The 19,108-nt window shown below is 43.8% G+C and overlaps 1 protein-coding gene across 1 annotated transcript in view; it reads right to left on the reverse strand.

The window, feature by feature from the left end:
* MRPL32 (mitochondrial ribosomal protein L32) overlaps nt 1-17,208 on the reverse strand; it is a 65,726-nt gene extending 48,518 nt beyond the window's left edge. Inside the window, exon 1 of the mRNA XM_085607423.1 lies at nt 16,862-17,208. Coding sequence (XP_085463549.1) covers nt 16,862-16,970 — 109 coding nt within the window. The 5' untranslated portion in view covers nt 16,971-17,208. The remainder of the gene's footprint in view (nt 1-16,861) is intronic.
* Nucleotides 17,209-19,108: the final 1,900 nt, after the last annotated feature.

Raw genomic sequence — 19,108 nt, forward strand, 5'->3', positions numbered from 1 at the left:
TTTGATTTGTCCTGCCAGGCACGAAGTCTTCTAATACTGATAAAGGCAGATTGCAGCTCATATTGTGGTAATTTCCCATTTGGACCCATTTTGGTTCTACCTTAGTTGCAAGTATTAGCAGTTTTAGGTTGCCTTTGCTTTGTATAGCCACAATTACTACATTTGTTTTTGTGAAATGCTGTTATTTTAGAAACACGCTTAACATATTATTTGTTATTCAGTGAATTCTTGGGATTCTGTTTAAACATTTCGTATATGGTCGAACAACATGGTGTACTGTATTCTTGTTCCCAGTCAGCAACATCTCCTAACAATTTTAGACATAACACTGTACCACATCTGAATTTTTCTAACACAGTAGTTCTCATCATAGAAACTGGGCTTCGCCCCTTTGGGAGGCAGAGAAGATATTTTCATCAGAGAGACCTGTCCTGGAACAGAGGCAGCAGCCTTGTGTAAACTGAGTTTACACCTATGATGCAGACCAACACACACCAGGTATGGGGTCCAGTGCTACTCTCAGAGAGCACTGATATATCCCTGTGGTCACATACTAAGAGTAGACCTAGCCCTAGACAGATATATTAGTTGCCATGGTTGGGCTGTTCATTGTATACAGTCTGCTAGTAATGTTGATTATGGTGCTCAGCTGTGTTTGTTTACTAATCACAGATTGAAACAACCAGGGTTTGGACTCTTAATCAACAAGGCAGAGCCCCAATACACAATAAACAACAAAATGCCAATACTGATCACTTCTTCTACCTTATTTTCTAACACATCACAATGAACCAAACAAAGGGACTACTAGAACATTTTCTTCTCAGTTATTGAATATATCAAAATGTATTAAGCCACAAAATCAATTTAATAGACTATTCAAAAATCATTATAATAATTCTTACATATCAAATAAATCCCACACTTCACTAATGGACAACTCTCTCATAATAACAATCATACAAACTATCTATCTAAAGAAATCAAGCTTTGTTGGTCCTGGGGAGAACACCAATAATTGGATTGGGGTGTTTGAAACGCGTCGACCTGTCGTATTTTGGACCTATTGAGTGTCTTTATATGTTGGAATTATTTGTGATTTTGATAGTAATTGTGAAATCTATTCACCTTAGGTCTTGTTTGCTTTAAAATATTGTTTTTTCTAAATCATTCTTATGTATATAAAAAATTGTTGTTTGTCTGAATGAGTCGGGGTGTGCAAGATTGACTGGTTGTTTGGCTGCTGGAATGAATGAGAGAAAGTTGGAACATCGAGTGGGAATTAAATCAGGTAATGCGTCTAATGCATGATGTTTGTATGATTGTTATTATGAGAGAGTTGTCCATTAGTGAAGTGTGGGATTTATTTGATATTATTATAATGATTTTTGAATAGTTTATTAAATTGATTTTGTGGCTTAATACATACTGTATTCGGTGCTCTCAGTACTTGCATGACCTGAACAAAACAATGTATTGATCCATTTACTATTGCCAACAAAGCACATCCTGTCCACAAGAAGTGTTTTCCGTACTTGCAACCTCCTAAAAATACAATCCTGTGAAAAGAATGCTTACAAGACTGTTCATTACTTATGACATGGAGGGGATTGCGTTTCTTGGGTAGGTAGCTGTTTTTTTCTTTTTTTACCTTACATGACCGTAGGAAGCTGTCTCTTTACGTGATCTATCAATAATCTGTTATACTGTGTAAAGAGTTCAGGGGTTCCATTACTAGTGGACAGGGGCTTGCAATGCAATCCCAAAGTGCTCTATTAGAGAGTAGTGTGGTTGAGCAGTCTGAGGCTTAACACAGAGGAGCGCAAGTCATTTACAAAATACACACAATGGTCAATTAATGATAACATGACTCGAGGAGATCCACACCAATTTATAAAAATAGCAAGTATCTTTATATATGTTTAGGCAACAGAGAAAACGTGTTCAGGTAAGTATCTTTTTAAATATAAATTATTTTCACTGTCAAAATTTTTTGAGTTCAGCAATGTTATCCTAAGGAAGGAAACAAAAGTTCTGGCAACAGGTATAGTACATTGACTTACAGGACCAAACTCCAGGAGTTAAGGTCAAAGGCAGCACCAACAGTACACCATCAGCAGCACAACAGCGGCCAGGTGCCGGGTGCAAGACCACGTCTGGTGCCCCGTGCGTTTTAATGGGAATCGGTCTCTGTAAAAAACAGGCTGCAGTCTCTGGCTAGAAAGCCAGTCAGGCTGAACCAGAGAGTGGGCTCAGGCCTTGCAATGCTCAGGGACGGGGGGGGGGGGGGGGGCGACTTTGATCCTCTTCTCCAATGCAAGTGTGTGACGGGTGCAGAGGTGTCTTTAGGCGTTGGGTTTTTCCTTACTGGAAGGGGGCCTGCGTGCAGAGGTTGCAGGGGACGTCGAGCAGGCTAGGAGGGGTAAAAACACAGTGGACTCGAGCTCCGGAGGGCTGGGGAACCTTGTTGACACCGTTGGCCCACTTCACCTTGGGCAGGAGGCGACGGGTTACTTCAGGTGTCGGGTTTTGGCGATTCTGGAGGCCTCAGTCTTTTCTTTAGGGTTTCTTCAGAACAGGTCCACAGTTCACGGAAGGTCTTGAGTCTTGCTCGAAGGCAGGCAGTCCTCCCAAGTTTCTGGAGTCAACAGCTACATAACGAGTAGACTTTGGCACAGCTTTTGACAAGGGCTGCAGACAGGTCGGAGGGGCTGAGGCCAAGACAGGTGCTCTCTTCATTCTTCTAAATACCAAATTTAGGGGCGTTCGAGTGCCAGGTAGTAGCCAATGGGCTACTTACCTCTAGTGTGACTACACACTCATATGGCTACTTCTGTTGGGAAGTGGGCATAACCCAGACCCTGGTAGGTTAATAATCTCAAAGACAAGATGGAAGAATCTAAAGAGAGGGGTCCACATCACCTTCCCTACCCTAGGGGTGGTGCTGGCTGAATGTGGGCACCCCTCCTGGTCTAAATAATTTTCCAGCCTGTCCTCCCACCAAAAGTGTAGCAGGACAAGGGGTTTGGCATCTTCTCCTATGATAGAAACCAGAGTCACAAACCAAAGCCAAAGGTCATCTCATGGGAGGGAGTCGAAAATATCCCCTGCCAAAGCTGACCTGGTTTCTGGCCTCCTGAGAGTGAAGGCCCTCCCCCTTGGGGTAAGGAATTCACCTCTGGTGTCAGGCTGGCTAAAGCCAGTCAGTCAGCCCATCAGCAGTTGGTACAGTTTCAGGGGGCCCCTCGGAGGTGCCCTTTGGGTGCATGTATTGACAAATTCAACACTGGAATTAGTGATGGTTCATAAATATGAGAGGTTTGATATCAAACATCCCTATTTGCAGGGAAGCCATCATGTACCTGGGGAACTCGTTTTCACCAGGGTCCAGCACATGTTTTAAAATGGCTTCACTGTTCACTTGCACTGGCAGTATTCGAACTGACCAGCACCGCAGCATATCTGCTCATGCAGGTATGCCCTCACATATAATATTAAGCACACTGCTTTAGGCTGTCAGGCTTACTGTTGGGGTGGCTCACAAATATCATATGCAGTGGTAGGCGATATGTCATACAGGCATGTGTCCAAGCAAGCAAGCGATAGAATGCACTCCGTCTTTTACTTATTTGTTCACAGTTGTTCTAAACACAAATATTTATCTCTTGTTTGCATACTTGGCCCATGCCTCTGCCCCAATGGCACGAATGCATCTATCCATAAGGTGTGGAGAACAGTTGTGCTCCCCTGATAGTCACACAGCAATATCCAGAAGTATTCACAAGACTCCGTTCTTGATTTAGTAATCCATTTTAATCAATTTTACTCCATTCCTTGTCAAATAGCTTTTCTTTGCTTCTCTATTCACACGCAAGGTATTTATGCTTTCCCATTGCTTCAAATGCTAACAATATGCTTAGCCATGCCTTTTTCTGTAGCACGCAGGAATACATTGTTTATCCTTGGCAATCATATTCTCATCAACCCAATGCATTTTAGGTTCAACAGCTCTTTGTCAGGGGTAACTATAAAGTTAAAAACTACCATTTATTATGTTGCTACATTAAACATGCAACTAGAATCGACATCTTTCGATCTAAAAACATTATTACTATGAACAGATGTGAACCATAAACAAAAAAGTTGGTGGCTCAGTTACTTGTTTTGACAAGCGGCCCACTGTACCTCAGCCTAAGTGTATGCACCTAGGATTCACCTTTGCAACAAAGGAGAAATCAGCCCAAAAGCCAAGAGAATCGATTTGCTGATGACCAGGTACATAAAATCATTATTCTACAGAGGTGAGGAAGTGACAATGTGGAGATCGTCAATTCGATGTCAACTACGAATAGTTTCGCTGTGGCAAGCAGACAGAAAGCAACATCACCCCATTGGTCTCTTTAAAAAGCTATGAAAGTTGGCAAGCATGTGCACATTTGTGGAAGCAAGGCTGTGTAAGTCCACAGCTTTAGAAACACCTCAACTGTGTGCACAAAAGCTCCAAAGGGGCAAAGGTCCATTAACCATTAGCAAGTGTAATGGGTGACTAAGCCATGAATGACGCACAGACATGGAACAGCAAAGGATGAGCATGCACTACTGGTAGTCACAGTTCATAATGTGCCAGCTGTGGAATAGGGAGCTGTGATACCAAGGTTTGTTCCCATGAAAGTCATGACCAAGGTGAACTGCAACTCAAACTCGTTCAAGAATCAAAAGGGGCGGATCAATGCTGAAACAATTGCCAATGGTAACAGTTGTACAGGACAATAGCAGCTCTTCAGAATCCAATACAAGTAACTCTACGAAGCCTTCATGTCGGCCTATCCCTTGAAAAAGATGTTAGAAAATAGCCGAGTCATCTCAAGTGCAAGGTCTAAAAAATAAAAGACCTAAGAGTACATGTCCTGCACAATGAAGGACCAGCTTACATCAACAAAAGCATGACCTTCCACTGACCGACCAGACACCTTTGATCCACCTCCACTTCCTCGCAGACTGCCCCCCAGATCCACCCAGGCAACAGAGGAGGATGCTTCTTCTCACACCTGAATGAACAGATCACCATGAAGCAGCAAGCAAATTCAGTGCCATGAGAGCCTCACGTGTGATTTGCCACGCTTAACAAATCCTTGATCGATTGTCCCGATAGAAACCTGTGACTATGCTATGAAACAGTACTTCACGGCGGAGCACCAAACTAAGATACAGCACACTTCAAGCAAACATTTGCAATACAATAGGTCTCACATTTGCAAAAGTTTAAGCTATTGGCATTATAAATGACGATGCCTTTTATTTATCTGTCTTGATCTTTAACACACAAATAAAAGGCATTGTCATTTACAATGGTAATGGCTCAAACTCTCGTAAATGTGAGACCCATTTCATTTCAAAGAAGCGGCCGCCATTGTCCCGGGCTGCTTGGAAAATGAAAGCACGCATGGGGCGCTGAATGTTGCAGTAAAGCATGTTGTGCCTGCAGTAGGAGAAACTCATTAAAAAAATAGTCCTTACAGACTAAATAAGACATACCGTGTAACAAGTAAAAGGGCCAGTCCTCATGGGAGGTTACAAATGAAGTCAAGGCGGTACTAAGGAGGGACTAACAAGCCTATTAACAAATCAGAAGTCAGAATTTACTAAGGACAATGACACAAGCCAATTAAAAATATGGGCTGAGGGTGGGCAGGGCTTCAAGTTCATGCTCTAATACAGCATGCCTCGCAGAGCAGCGCATGCGCTGCCCAGGCTCGACCTAAAAAAAAACATAGATGGCACATCCTTCTCTGTTCAAGCAGCCAAACTATGGAACTTTTTACCCCAAACATAAGATCCACGGATAACTACCTTATCTTCAGAAGTCTACTCAAGAGTTGGTTCTTCCCCACATAACCACCATTATCAAACATAAATATACAGCATATCCCTGTGTATATAAGCATTTTTTTTGGATTATATATGTGTATTTGTTTGTATAACTGTGTATAATAATCATGTTTATAAACATATAAATATTCATTTGTTCTGCTTAACAAATGTACATATTACTTATGGTTATGTTATTCTGTGTTTAACATGTATAGAGGTCTCTGCAGAAGTCCTTTTTATCATAACTATTCATCTACAATTGCTTCACTATTGAATAAAAAAATATATGTTATAAACACAAATAAATTAGCTTAAAGTACAGCAACACTTGAAAGTCTGAGTTAATTAAATACAACTTAAATCTAGATACATTACCTTTCTTACACATATATACCTTCCATGTACTTATGTATCTTTATATTGATTACTTTACTCTTAATTCAGCATCTCCAATTCACTACCCTATATCTCACCCAATACCTCTCTTAATGTATCCTCTACTTACACACTGCAATTCATCCCAAACCTCATTCTATTACTCTCTCCAATGCACTACGCTATTTCTCATCCTATACCTCTCACAATATTCCCCAGTCTACAACGATGATCCCCAGAATAGCCCTTTCTAGACTCTACCCTCCTTCAATCATCTCAAACCTCTTACTATTCAGATCTCCCAAACAAGCCTTTCTATATCCTTCCCTCTGACTCTTCCCCCTTTCCCTCTACTCATCCCAAACCTCCTCCTGCTGCTATGGTCTACAAATAAACACTTTCTAGAATCTTCCCTCTTCTACCCCTCTACTGTTCTCTTCAATCCAACTAACAAACTAACAGAAAGTGCTTTGATGCGCCATCAGGGGTAGCAAGCGGTAAATAAATGCAAACCCTTCCCTTCCCTCTTCTATCGGGGGGGTGGGCGATTTATGATATATGGGCATACAACCACACAAGACAAATACCCCACCTTGATTATACGGGCCGGTCAGGAAAGGCATGCAGTATCAGTCTCTTGGTATGTTAAAAAAAAGATTTGTATCAGACAGAGTTGCTTAAAGTGGCGTTAGGAGATAAAATATGTAAATGGATCCTGGCAAACTACATATTCCCAAAACCTGTCTGTTCTCTGGTAGTTTAACTGGTGTGATGTCACTCACCACCTCCCTTTGCTTGTGAGCATCTCGGCAAGGGGACCTGATTTTGGACAAAACTAATTTAGAGCCTGTTAGTAGTAACTTTATCTTTGCGAAGTACAGTTATGCATCACCTAGTAAACTTTCACTTTTAGGTAGTTAGCCTGTCTGCTGCCTTTGAATCTCGGTGATATATTTTATTCATTTAGTATACATATTCTAAACTAGAATCCTGGGACGCATGCTGAAAAAAGATTACCCTTCTGCCTGCAACAAATATCTCTAAATTAACAAAATGTATAAAACTGTAGTACATTTCTTATTAAAAAATGTATTACCCACTGCATGTATGTGGTGCTCTTTCCTCGCCATTATAAGATATGTGCTATGGGGAAGATGGTTATTACTTTATAAGCATTGCAACTTTAATCAGAGGCCGTCATGAGGACGCCCATGCATAAAGCATCTGCCTAGTTAATCAAAAAAGCAAAAATAAAAATATTGAGCATTCCAATAGCACCGGAATCAACAGGGTGTGAGCTGGTCAGAAGGTCACTTGGGGCTGGCAGGGTTTAGTAGAGAAAGCCTCCTTGTTTGTCTCTATTGAGAAAACTCTACTCCCCGCCACCCACCCCAAAAAGACATCTACCAGTCCAACCACAAATACAAAAGGATGGCTGATTTTCATGACACTGAAGCCAAAACTAAATTGGTGAAACACCACCAGTGCATTCCGTGTGGACTTCACTAAATAATGAAATACCAGCATGCAGCAATGGCCACAAAACAATCATTCTTGTTACCATACACTCACAAAGTATGTAAGCACTGGTAAGATAGCAGTGCAAGTAAGGATGGAGACAGCGACATCAAAAGAAGACCTATCTGACTAGAGATACTAAATGTATGTAAATATAATGAGTACCAAATCCTATGTTTCGAACCCACACCCACCACAAGCAGGCTCTCGCTTGAATTCAGCTCCGCAGCACGGTCTAAAATTTGAAGTTGCACGTCACTCCCTGGTGTTTTAACTGGGATGTCAGTGTGCATTTATATACATTCTAAATTACAAAGTCTACACTTGTTTGACCACTTCCTAAAACGTTCAGATTGATGTATTCTTGCATTACCTTGTCAATATCAAAACAAGGCACAATAAGTACATTGAGAAAAACTTGAAGGCACTATTGCTTTCTTAACCATACATATTTCCCTTAAAGGCCCCACTTAGCTGGCAATATAGTTCAGTGAGTTAAAGGCTCACTACTGACAACTGCAAAAATCTGCAAGTCACGAGTTAGAATCCCAGCAGGGTCATTGCAACCTTCCATACTCCCAAGTTTGGTAATCTACCATTGATTTTGGTAATAGTAACACATTACTTACAGCAGGAAGGAATGAGAGAATTGCAGTTTCATGCAATACATATGAAAAGTTATGATCAGTATATGCATAGTCTACACATGAGTTTACATTACGCACACTTATGCTTAGCACTGGTGCACAGGCATATGCTTTTGTGAATCATGCTTAAAGTATGATTTTCTCAACAGAAATATGAAAAATCGAGCGGTTCCTACACCTGAACACCAATATATTCCCTCACTGACTCCATTCCATTTGTCAATACCTATCAAACTCTCCAAGCATATATGATAACCTCCTCCACATACCTGCTTGCGTTGCATCATTCCCACAACTACAATATGTCATGTCCTATCATTGTGATTAAGCTTGCACTACGCCCTTTCCCACAACTGTACGCCAACATGTCCAACCTATGTTTGCAAAGTTTTACTGTGCATCTCTCCGCAATATTTCATTGTGTTAGATGTATCTACTGCCTTATCCTGCGCGCTTTTGCAAAGTGCCTTCTACCTAAACTTATTTTTCATACTACCTCTAGGACCGATCCATGCCAAACCATCGTAGCCGCCTAATGAGAAGAAGCCTGGTGCATTTTTAAAACTTTATGCGTAAATATACCTCGTTTTCTCAAACAACATCCTGTAAAACGCTCTGGTGTCAAGACTATGCAAAACATACAAAACGTATCTCTCCACAAACCTTTATGAAATCGGACTACTTGTAAAATAATTCTTTAAGGCATCACGGGGTTCACTGCAACGAGTTATTGGTATTATCTTTAAAATAACCTCATGGTTGAGTGCGCATGCAACAGCGTGGGAAACAATTCTGTACGATAAACGCTGCAATCCTACTGCAAGCGTCCGATTTACACAATGCACCACCCGATTCAAACAACAACACCATTACAAAATACCATCAGTCGAGCAAAACTGGGTACTTAAATGTTGTCCATCAACACCTCAGCATTCCACGTGAAAGAAACGTTGCTTTAGAGACATCACTTCCAGGTACCAGAATGTCAGCAAAAGCCAGCCAGAGTTGATAACAAGCATTTGCAATGCAGTAGGTCTCGCATTTACAAGAGTTAAAGTTATTGATATTCTAAATGCCAATGTTTTTACCTATGTGTTTTGGTTTTGAGTGTAGTGACCACAACTCCAAGGATTCTTTAGATTATTAAGCAAAATCCCAGGGCTGGGACTCGGTGTGCCTTCTTACATGGACCCATTAGATAACCTTAGCCATACCAGCACTCAGTCACCCCCTAGGTTTACTGTACCCACTCTCATTGTGTGCAATGTGTTAAGCTGTCGCTTTTGTATGCCAGTCTTTTAGGCAACAACAAAATTGAAAGTGCAGTGTAATTAATATTGGTTGTCTCCAGTTGAGTGATTTCTGTGGAAACGCATATTAGAGAATATTTGAATTTGAGGCACCATAAGATTTGTTGGTTACGTAAACTTAAAAGTTATTGGTTTGCTATTGGTTGACTTGGGCAGTATGTAAGGAGGATTATCTCACAAACCCCAAAATGAGTAAAATAATATGCATTTGTTTGTACAATGCATAGCATTTAAAGACTCAGTTGTTTTGGTGAACACTTAAGGAGTTATAGATTAGCAAATAAGAATGTTGGGCACAAAAACGTACATAATCAGATCGGCTGTGCAGTGAAAAACGGTGGATTTTCCTGTGAAAATAACCTTAATTTTAAGATTGGACACAAGGTTCCAAGCAGTCCGAGCCACATCCTGAGGAATAGGGTTGAAAATTACCCATTTTTGCCAGATATACCCTTGTCGGTAGTGCCCAATTTTTTCAGTTCTGAACCTGAATTTCAAACCTAGAGCATTATGAGAATTGTATTCATTTGGTAGAATCCACATTTCATCATTTATGTACCCAATAACAATGACTTTTAAGAGGAAAGCAGGAGGTGAGCCATGTAGATATGATGTGATTTGGCAATTCTGTCCACATAGCCTGCCAGAGCAGTAGACTTTTGAAATTGGGATGCAGATTGGAGTCCTGGTTTTGGCTCTAAACCCTGTGATTCTGGACAAATCACATGTCCTACCTGCTCCTTATGTGAGGCTACTGCCTGCCTGTTTCCTGCCTCACAGAGCCCAGTGCTCCCAGATCAACAGCCCCAAGAAGCCGCCGCCACCAGCTACTTAAGTGCGGCTACTGCCTGCCAGTCTCCTGCCTCACAGAGCCCAATGCTCCCAGATCAAAAGCTGCCTCCACTCGCTCCTTATGTGAGGCTACTGCATGCCCGTGTCCCGGACCCAAGAAGCCGCCTCCACTAGCTCTTTATGTGAGGCTACTGCCTGCCCCTTTCCTGCATCACAGAGCCTGGTGCACGCAGTTCAACAGCCCACGAAGCCACCTCCGCTAGCTCCTTAGGCGAGGCCACTGCTTGCCTGCGGTCCTTCTTCCATGCTGGCGCACAGGAAGCATTCCAGCCCGGGAATATTTTAGTACTGCTTCCACTGCCGATATAAGAGTGGATGACTGCCTCTGTTCCCAGAATGAGCCGCTCATTAGGCAAAATCATCACAACTAGCCAGCGCTTGCCAACAGCTGTATCTCGTTATCAGCAGCGCATGCAGAGGCCTTTGGGCTTGAGGAGTGTGAGCAGAGTCCAGAGGAAGTGGAGCATACATAATCTACCTGTGCCTGTTCACGCTAAATAAACAAGCATTTGCAATGCAATAGGACTCGCATTGACTAGACCTATTACTTTGCAAATGGTAGTGATCACGGACAACTGGAGGGGGGGCAGCACGAACAACGTGAGTGCGAAGGCAAGGTAGGCATCACGACAATGGGAGAGGGGTTATTTGAGGGCATGGACAACGGGAGGGGGGAAAAGGCACAGACACGGGAGGAGGGGGGGGGGGGAGGAGTAAAGGAGGCACCAAAGCATTTCGTGCCTGCAGTAGGACAGAAGCCAATGTCAATAAAGTAAATAGTGCTCACCCACTAGATGAAGCATGCTGTGTTAGGAGCGAAGTAAAAGGTTCAGTCCTTATGGACGGCAACAAACGGAGGCAGAGCGGTACCGAGGCGGGACTAACTAGCCTCATAATGAATCGGAAACCAGCGTTTACCAAGGACATGGACACCAGCCAATTACAAATATGGGAGGAGAGTGTACGAGGCTTCCACAACATACTCGACTACTGCATGCCTCACAGTGTGGAAACCTAACGGGTGTGCTTCAGAAAAGCAAACTCTGGGTTTTACAGTTCAGCGGGACTCCCTTGACAGAAAACAGGGCTGCGTGGTAGGTTTATTTACTGCAACACGTTGAAGAAAGATGAACATAACCGGCGAGCGCGCGCACGCACGCACACACTTTTCTGCGTGTAGACAAACAATTAAACAGATGTAATGAGACGTATAAACTGTACCAAGTGAGCTGAATAGATGCAGCTATTATGCATGTGAACCCATCATCAGGACACAGAAATGAAAAGATTTGCACTGTTTGTGCAATCAAGAGAATTTAAAAAGGTATGGCAGGATGAGAAGACTTCTCGTTGACTAGCACGATACGTTCAGGATTACAGACATTTGTTTAGTAAAGTGGGTTAGGTGGCTCTAAACCACTGACTGCTTATGTAACGAACAGCATACGTTTATTATAAGAAATGTCTAAAACGCCAACAGGTAAAGTATAAGAAAGCTATGGGAAGAATGCCCGAACGACTCTCAGCCACTGGTTACTCTGGCCCGCATTCCAGTATGTCGTTTTTCAGCTCGCCTGTGTCAATGCAGCCTAGGAACCAAGTGAACATCTTGTATAATATTTTTATTTTCCAGAATTATAACACTAATGGGTTGCGTGCTAAGGCGAGAAGGCGGATATTATTTTGAGTTTATTAGACTTGTATGTACTTTTTGAGAGATGGATCATAAAGTCTGCAAGGTTTGGGGATCGCCTCAGCAACAATAATGCAATTGTGAAGCGTGCAGAGTCTGTCTAGGCGCTGTACTGCTCCAACCTTGCATCGGGGTCCTTTACTTTTTGGCCTGCTCCCTGCCTTTAGTTATATAGCACCTAGAGACACCGGGCATTTAAGGGTTCGTTCCCCAAAACAGGGCGATCACGCCGCATAAGCAGCTGAGAGAGTCTACTCACTTGTTGGGGCGGACAGACTCGCTGGGCCACAGGCCGCTGGTTCCTCCCAGACAACCCGTCACTCAGTTCAGAGTCGGTATCTCTGAACTCCGGAGCAGGAGGCCGCCCACCCTTGGGAGGCAGGGCATACAGCAGCTAAACGCTAGGCATAAAACCTGTCTAGCCACCTAATGCCACAGTCAATGAACAACGGACGAGAAGAGTCTTATCCATTACCGAACCACAACGCAGTCTACAGAGCCCCACAACCTGTAAACCAGGCATTTACAATGCTATAGGTCTCGCAATTATGAGTTTTTTACCTCTGGCATTGTAAAAAAGAAAGAGCGCAGTGTCCGTGAAGCGGGTGCCACACTCTGAATTAAAGTAATAAATAAATAAAGCGCGGTGCCCCTGAAGCGGGCGCCGCGCTGAGCAAGCACATACAACAAAAAAAGCAGCTGCCATTGTCAATAAAGTAAATAGTGCTCACCCACTAGATAAAGCATGCCGTGTTAAGAGCGAAGTAAAAGGTCCAGTCGTTATGGGTGGTAGCAAATGGAGACAGGGTGGTTCTAAGGCAGGACTAACAAGCCTCATAATGAATCAGAAGCCAGCGTTTACCAAGGACAATGACACAATCCAATTACAAATATGGGAGGAGAGTGTGCAAGGCTTCCGCAGCACACTCTACTACAGCATGCCTCGCAGAGCATGGGCAAACGGGCAAAGAGCAGGGGCACTGGAATTATGAAATTATGAAATTTTGAACCTGCAGCATGTTCCGCCTAAATACAGATATACACACTTGCCACATATCCAACATCTTTTGCATAAATATACATAAAAAAAAAAATTAAAGTTCAAATAAAAAATTAGTAAAGTAATTAAGAATATGTGAACAATGAACTAGCAAACGGTCTGCCAACGTTATCTCGGTACTTCGCACGTTTTGATTGTTAACGCAGGTGATGAACAGGTTCTACAGAAGCTACTCTCAATGTAGCTGTTATTTCAAGAGGGCACTCCGGACATGGAAAAATCCAAAATATTTTACTTCTATTTTTAAGGTCGAATGTCTTGGGGCTGTACTTTAATCCGAGCCAGCATTATGCATGTGTAATGTACAACAATGCGCTGGGGCCGTTTCGTAAAAGAGAGTTGCTCTCAGATTCAAACAGGGTGGACAACGAATAAAGCCGATCCTCAGGACCAGCTTTACAAGAGGTTTTGGATACAAAGAATAAAACAGATGCATTTTTTATTATAGAAACAGTACGTGTGGGCTTTACTCGCAAATTATTACTCTAACAGTTAGAAAGCACAGTGATAAAAGGGAGTCTTTCAAGTGCTTCCAAGACAGAAAAAACATTATTTGTTGAGTAACATTTTTAGCGGGATCTGTTGAATTTGCAGTTTCCCTTCTCATTACACATTTGCATTTTGTACAGTGCTTGAATCCATCCGGTTTCAAGGCGGGTGTTGCAATATTACAGTAGCAAGATAAACAAGCATTGGCATAGCCAATAGGTCTCGCCTTTGGGACCTTATAAGTGTTTAGCCATGCAACAGTTGCATAACTAAATACTTATAAGGTCCCAAAAGCGAGACCTATTGGAACTATGTGGAGGAGTGTGGCTCAATGGTTAGAGCGGCAGACCCTGAAGCAGAGTTCTGGCCAGGGACCAGGGTTCGATTCCCGCCTCGGCGGGGTTCGGGCTCAATTTCCTCGGACCTGTCTATTCTCGCCTCGGTGCCTATTCTAATCACGGGCCCCACGCTGCAACTCTGGGCAATAGCTTGCTTAGCCTCCACACCGGCCCCAACAGCGCTAAGGATGCCTGGCTTCACCCTGGGGGCGCCCAGGAGTGGACACTTCACAGGGAAAGCCAGGAGGGGTTCCACAGCGGTATGAGTATCAGCGCCAGGAAACCGCAAAGGCGACACCGCAAGGTGGCCGTCTGGTGACAGTGCGCTCTATAAGTACCTTGACATTTACATTTACATTTATGCCAAGCAGCCGTGCGGCCGCGAAAGTGATCGCGATCAAACATCAAAGCGGCGCGAAAGTGAAAGTAAGCTCAGTCAAGCGCGGCGCACGTGCTCGCGCACATGCACTGTAGCTCTAGGCTGGCCTGGTAGCACTTTTTGGAGCCCTCACAAAATGTCTCGCCAGACCAGCGCATGCGCTGGGTCAGGCGAGACCTAAAAAGAAAACACACATAAATTGCCTTGCCTTGCCAGATAACTTGGTCTAGCTTGCCATATAATTTGGCCCTTTATTACCACATAATTAGAGTCAGTGGAAAATACAGGATGCACATTTTGTTCTCATTTGTGTATTCCATCGGAACTAGGGTGACCAACCGTCCGTAAATTTCACGGACAGTCCGTAATTTCGGCCGTCTGTCTGTTGTCCGTGAAGGATTCTTTAACGGATGCCATCTGTCCGTAATTTTAACCGGGCACCGATCGCACCACCCTAAAGCCGGTACAACTTCCACCCACCTCCTTTCTTGACTCCGATGCTGTTGAGGTCGGGTGCAACAGACTCCGATGCAGTACCAAAGCTCATATACCCATCAGCATTGGAGAGGCACAGCGGGATGGCAACTCTCACACCTTCCACCCGTGATGAGCTGTTAAGAGGTGCTTGAAGGTGAGGGAGGGGCTGCAGCTTCAGAAGCAGGGGCATCTATTCAGATGCAAACAGCTCTGAATGCGTCACGTCTCTGCAATTTAGAGGGGCCTCACACATTCCCTTTCTGCCCAGGGCCCCAAAAATCGTAGAACCGGCCCGGATTACACCGAGGCAGCACGTGGTTCTCTTCACAGAGCTTAATTACTGTTACTAAATTGTAAGCAAACCTCGGTTCTTCAAACATGCAGTCCATAATGTAATAAAATAAAGAAATGGCACCTGTCCCCCCCCCCCCTCTGGTGGATCCTGTCTCCGCCCTGGGTGGCTTCTGTCCCAGCCCTGGAATGGCTCCTGCAGAGAGGGTGAAGTTCTTGATGGGCCTTTTCTCAAAAAGGCTCAGCTCAAAATTAATATGAAAAGGTGAGCGAGTGAGTAAGTGAAAGGATGGGTGGATGGCTGGATGAATTAGTGAAAGGGTGAATGGATGAATGAAAGATTGAATAGATGGATAATGAGAGAGGATGGATGGATTGATGAGTGAGTGGAAGGATGGATGAGAGAAAAGGTAAATAGCTGGATGTATGGGTGGAAGGGTAGCTGGATGGGTAAAAGGGTGGCTGGATGAGTGAAAGGATGGATGAGTGAAAAGGTGGATGAGGAGTGGGTGGGTGGATGGATGAGTGAAATGATGGATGGATTGATGAATTAATAAGTGCAAGGGTGAATGGATGGACGGATGAGTGAAAGGGTGGATGTAAGGATGGATGAGTGAGTGAAAGGGAGGGTAGGTTGACAAAAGGATGAAAAGAGGAGTGAAGGAGTGAAAGGATAAATGGATGAGAGAAAGGGTGGATGAGTGATAGGGTCAACGGATGGATTCATGAGTGGATGAGTAGATGGATGGGTGGGTGGATGGATGGATGGAAGGGTGGCTAAGTGAAAGGGTCGATGGAGAGAGAAAGGGAGGATGGATGGATGGATGACTGAAAGGGTGGATGGGTGGAAGGATGAGTGACTGGGTGGATGGATGAGTAAGTGAAAGGATGGGTGAAAGGGTAAATGGCTGGATGGATGGGTAGAAGAGTGGATGGATGAGTGTACAGATGGATAGGGTGATATGGTGAAAGGGTGGATGGATGGATAATGGATGGATGAGTGAAAGGATGGATGAGTGAAATGATAGATGGAAGGATACATGATGGATAGGTTTGCAAATGGTTGAATATGTTTGGATATGGCTGGGCTTACTTATATACTATTGTGCGACCTCCTCTGATGGGTCTGTAAAACCTACCTTTTGTCCTGAAGTTTTGTCCTGAATTTGGACCTCCTGTCCTGAATTTGTGTCTTGAATTTTGACCCTTTGTCCTGAATGTTTACACTCACCGTCCTGAATTTGCACCAATGCCAGTTGGTCACCACCCTAATCGGAATCTGCCCTTCACTTCTTAGTTGTTAAGAAGTGAGTAAAAACATGCCAAGCTACACGCTGATATAACAGTTATGTCGTTTTCACTTTGCAGAGACTATTCCCATTCCACGCGTTATTTGAAGGAGACAATTAAAAGTGAAAACTTACACCGTGAGCATCACAAAGGGAAGAGTCCGATTGGGAAGAGCCTTCGACCACTGTGGCCAATAAAGTCAAGCAAGCTTGTTAATCGGTTTGGGTCCAGATGATTGCCTATAACTATCACACAGACTACACACACTCACCAGGTGGTCGGTGCAGCCCCAGGACCTGCAAGAGCCGCAGTTCAGCCTCCAGCGCGCCCCGCCACACTGCCCTGAGAGACCAAACTGAAAGCGAAGATATTGGAGCCATCCTTCTGCAACCGGCTGAACTCGGCGTGTGCCCTTGGATAATGCATACAGCAACCCACGCCACTGACAAGCAGGGTAGACACAAAAAGAGGACTAAGCCCTAGGAAGTGGCTACTTCAGTAAAATCAGACGCCTGAGCCGGGGCAACTGAAGAAGGACTTCATTTGACAATTTCCTGGAGTCAGTGTCACGTGATATCGCTTCCGTTTTGTCTTCCAAGTTCCGATACAACCCGGAGCACGGTGGAACAGCAGATTGGTCCTATTTATATATACTCACAATCGCTACGGCATAATGGGATTCCAGACCTGCCAGCTAAAAATATATTTCCCCATGTAAGGAGGGGGCTGGTGTCAAGAATTAAGTGATAGTTCTCCCCACAAATTCACGACAAAGACTCAAAATTCAGGATAAAATATCCATTTTATGGACGCATCTGGGTAAGTCTGGCAATAATATAAAGGTAGGTAAATAGACTGCAGCAGGGCACAAGTCCTAAACAAGCATTTGCAATGCAATAGCTATTGGCATTGTAAATAACAATGCCTGTTATTTATGTTTTAAAAACGGAACTAAAATAAAAGGCATTGTCATTTGCAATGTCAATAGCTCAAACTCACGTAAATGCGAGACCTATTGCATTGCAAATGCTTATTTTTTTTTAATAACGTATCCTACATTCCCGTTTCTCCTCCCCGGTCTCCGCATATTCTCCCCTCTCCCACCACCCGGTGTCTGTGTCAATCTGGACCTAAAAAGCGGCAAGCGCTGGCTGCTTTATAGCACTTTTTAATGTCATCCTGTTATCCACCCCTCAACCCACCCATTTGATTGCCAAAGCCAAAAGTTAAACTAAAAATGAGAACTACGGGTTTTGCCAATACTTGTTTTATTTAGTTTGGAAGTTTTTGAAAAGTTTGGACATCCCGTTTTTCAGTTACTTCAGGGCACTAAATCTACATTTCTTTTCTGTTCCCTTCAGTGTATGCCGGTTTAACGAGTTCTTTTTAGGAAAGAAGAGCTGAGGTCGGAGCACGTGGTCTAGCAAGACTAGTGCCCTAGAAGGTGATTAATTTAACAAATTGATCTAAGTTCGTAGAAGAAAGCCCTCCTGCAATGGCTGAGGGAAGCTTATAGGCAGGCATAGGAGAGCAATGGTGCCCTGTTGTGGCCGTTTGACCTCCGTTCAAATAAAATGTAAAATAGGGTATGTGCGTGCACCAAAGGAACTTACTTACATTACTAGCTGCTTGTACAAGAGAGCTATGCATGCACGTATGAAAAAAGCGCTAACGTGCCTGTAAACTCACAATCATTGCCTTTGTCCCCAGGAACAAACAACAGGAAACCACAAATACTCCTTCCGAAAGGAGAAAACGGTGGCTTCTAATCAACAGAACATGGCTTTTCAACAGGGACAGAACAGCCAAGGGGGCAAAGACGGGAGGTCTGCGGGATCATTTAGGAAAGATCTCTTCGAGTGAAAAAGCTACTCCGATGGAAGGGGCAGAGCCCGTTGTTTGGTTTAATAAACTCCCAGTGCCGCGTCAGCAGGAGCAAGATGAGCGTTATGGAACATAAAACGCATTTGAACCTCAAGACATTTGTCAGCTTGCATATGGTTCGATGTTTTATAAAGCGCTGACGTGAGCAAGGAAAGGGTGTGGCAGCAGCGCATGCAGCGCGCAGTTTGAGGCGGGTATAGAAGCATTTGCAATGCAATAGGTCTGAGCAATGTGCAAACATCAGCTGCTACGAAAGATAAAAATATTTGCAATGTCATATGTTTCGCATTTGAATGCGAGACACATACAAACGGCTGCATTGCCCGGCTGCACTTTAAAAGTGAAAGTGGGCATGCGCGCTCAATGGAAGCGATTTCCAATCACGAGCCAGCGTTTGCCATAAACCGAACCCCTCCCACGTCACGCCAAACGAAGATGGCGTCGGCCTGTCGAGATGGGCCGTCCTAAAAATGGACAGGGCGGTAACAAAAAAGCCCGATTTCCAATCACGCGCCAGCGTTTAACATAAACGATGACGCGAGCCAATGGGAAAGAGGGGCGGGGTTTCAAGTCCCCTTCTGAAACCGCATCGATTCCAAGAAGCCCTCGCAGAGCGAGCAGCGCATGCGCGCTG

Source organism: Triturus cristatus, chromosome 5_2 (genome assembly GCF_964204655.1).
Source record: "Triturus cristatus chromosome 5_2, aTriCri1.1, whole genome shotgun sequence".
In the NCBI taxonomy this organism is placed as follows: domain Eukaryota; kingdom Metazoa; phylum Chordata; class Amphibia; order Caudata; family Salamandridae; genus Triturus; species Triturus cristatus.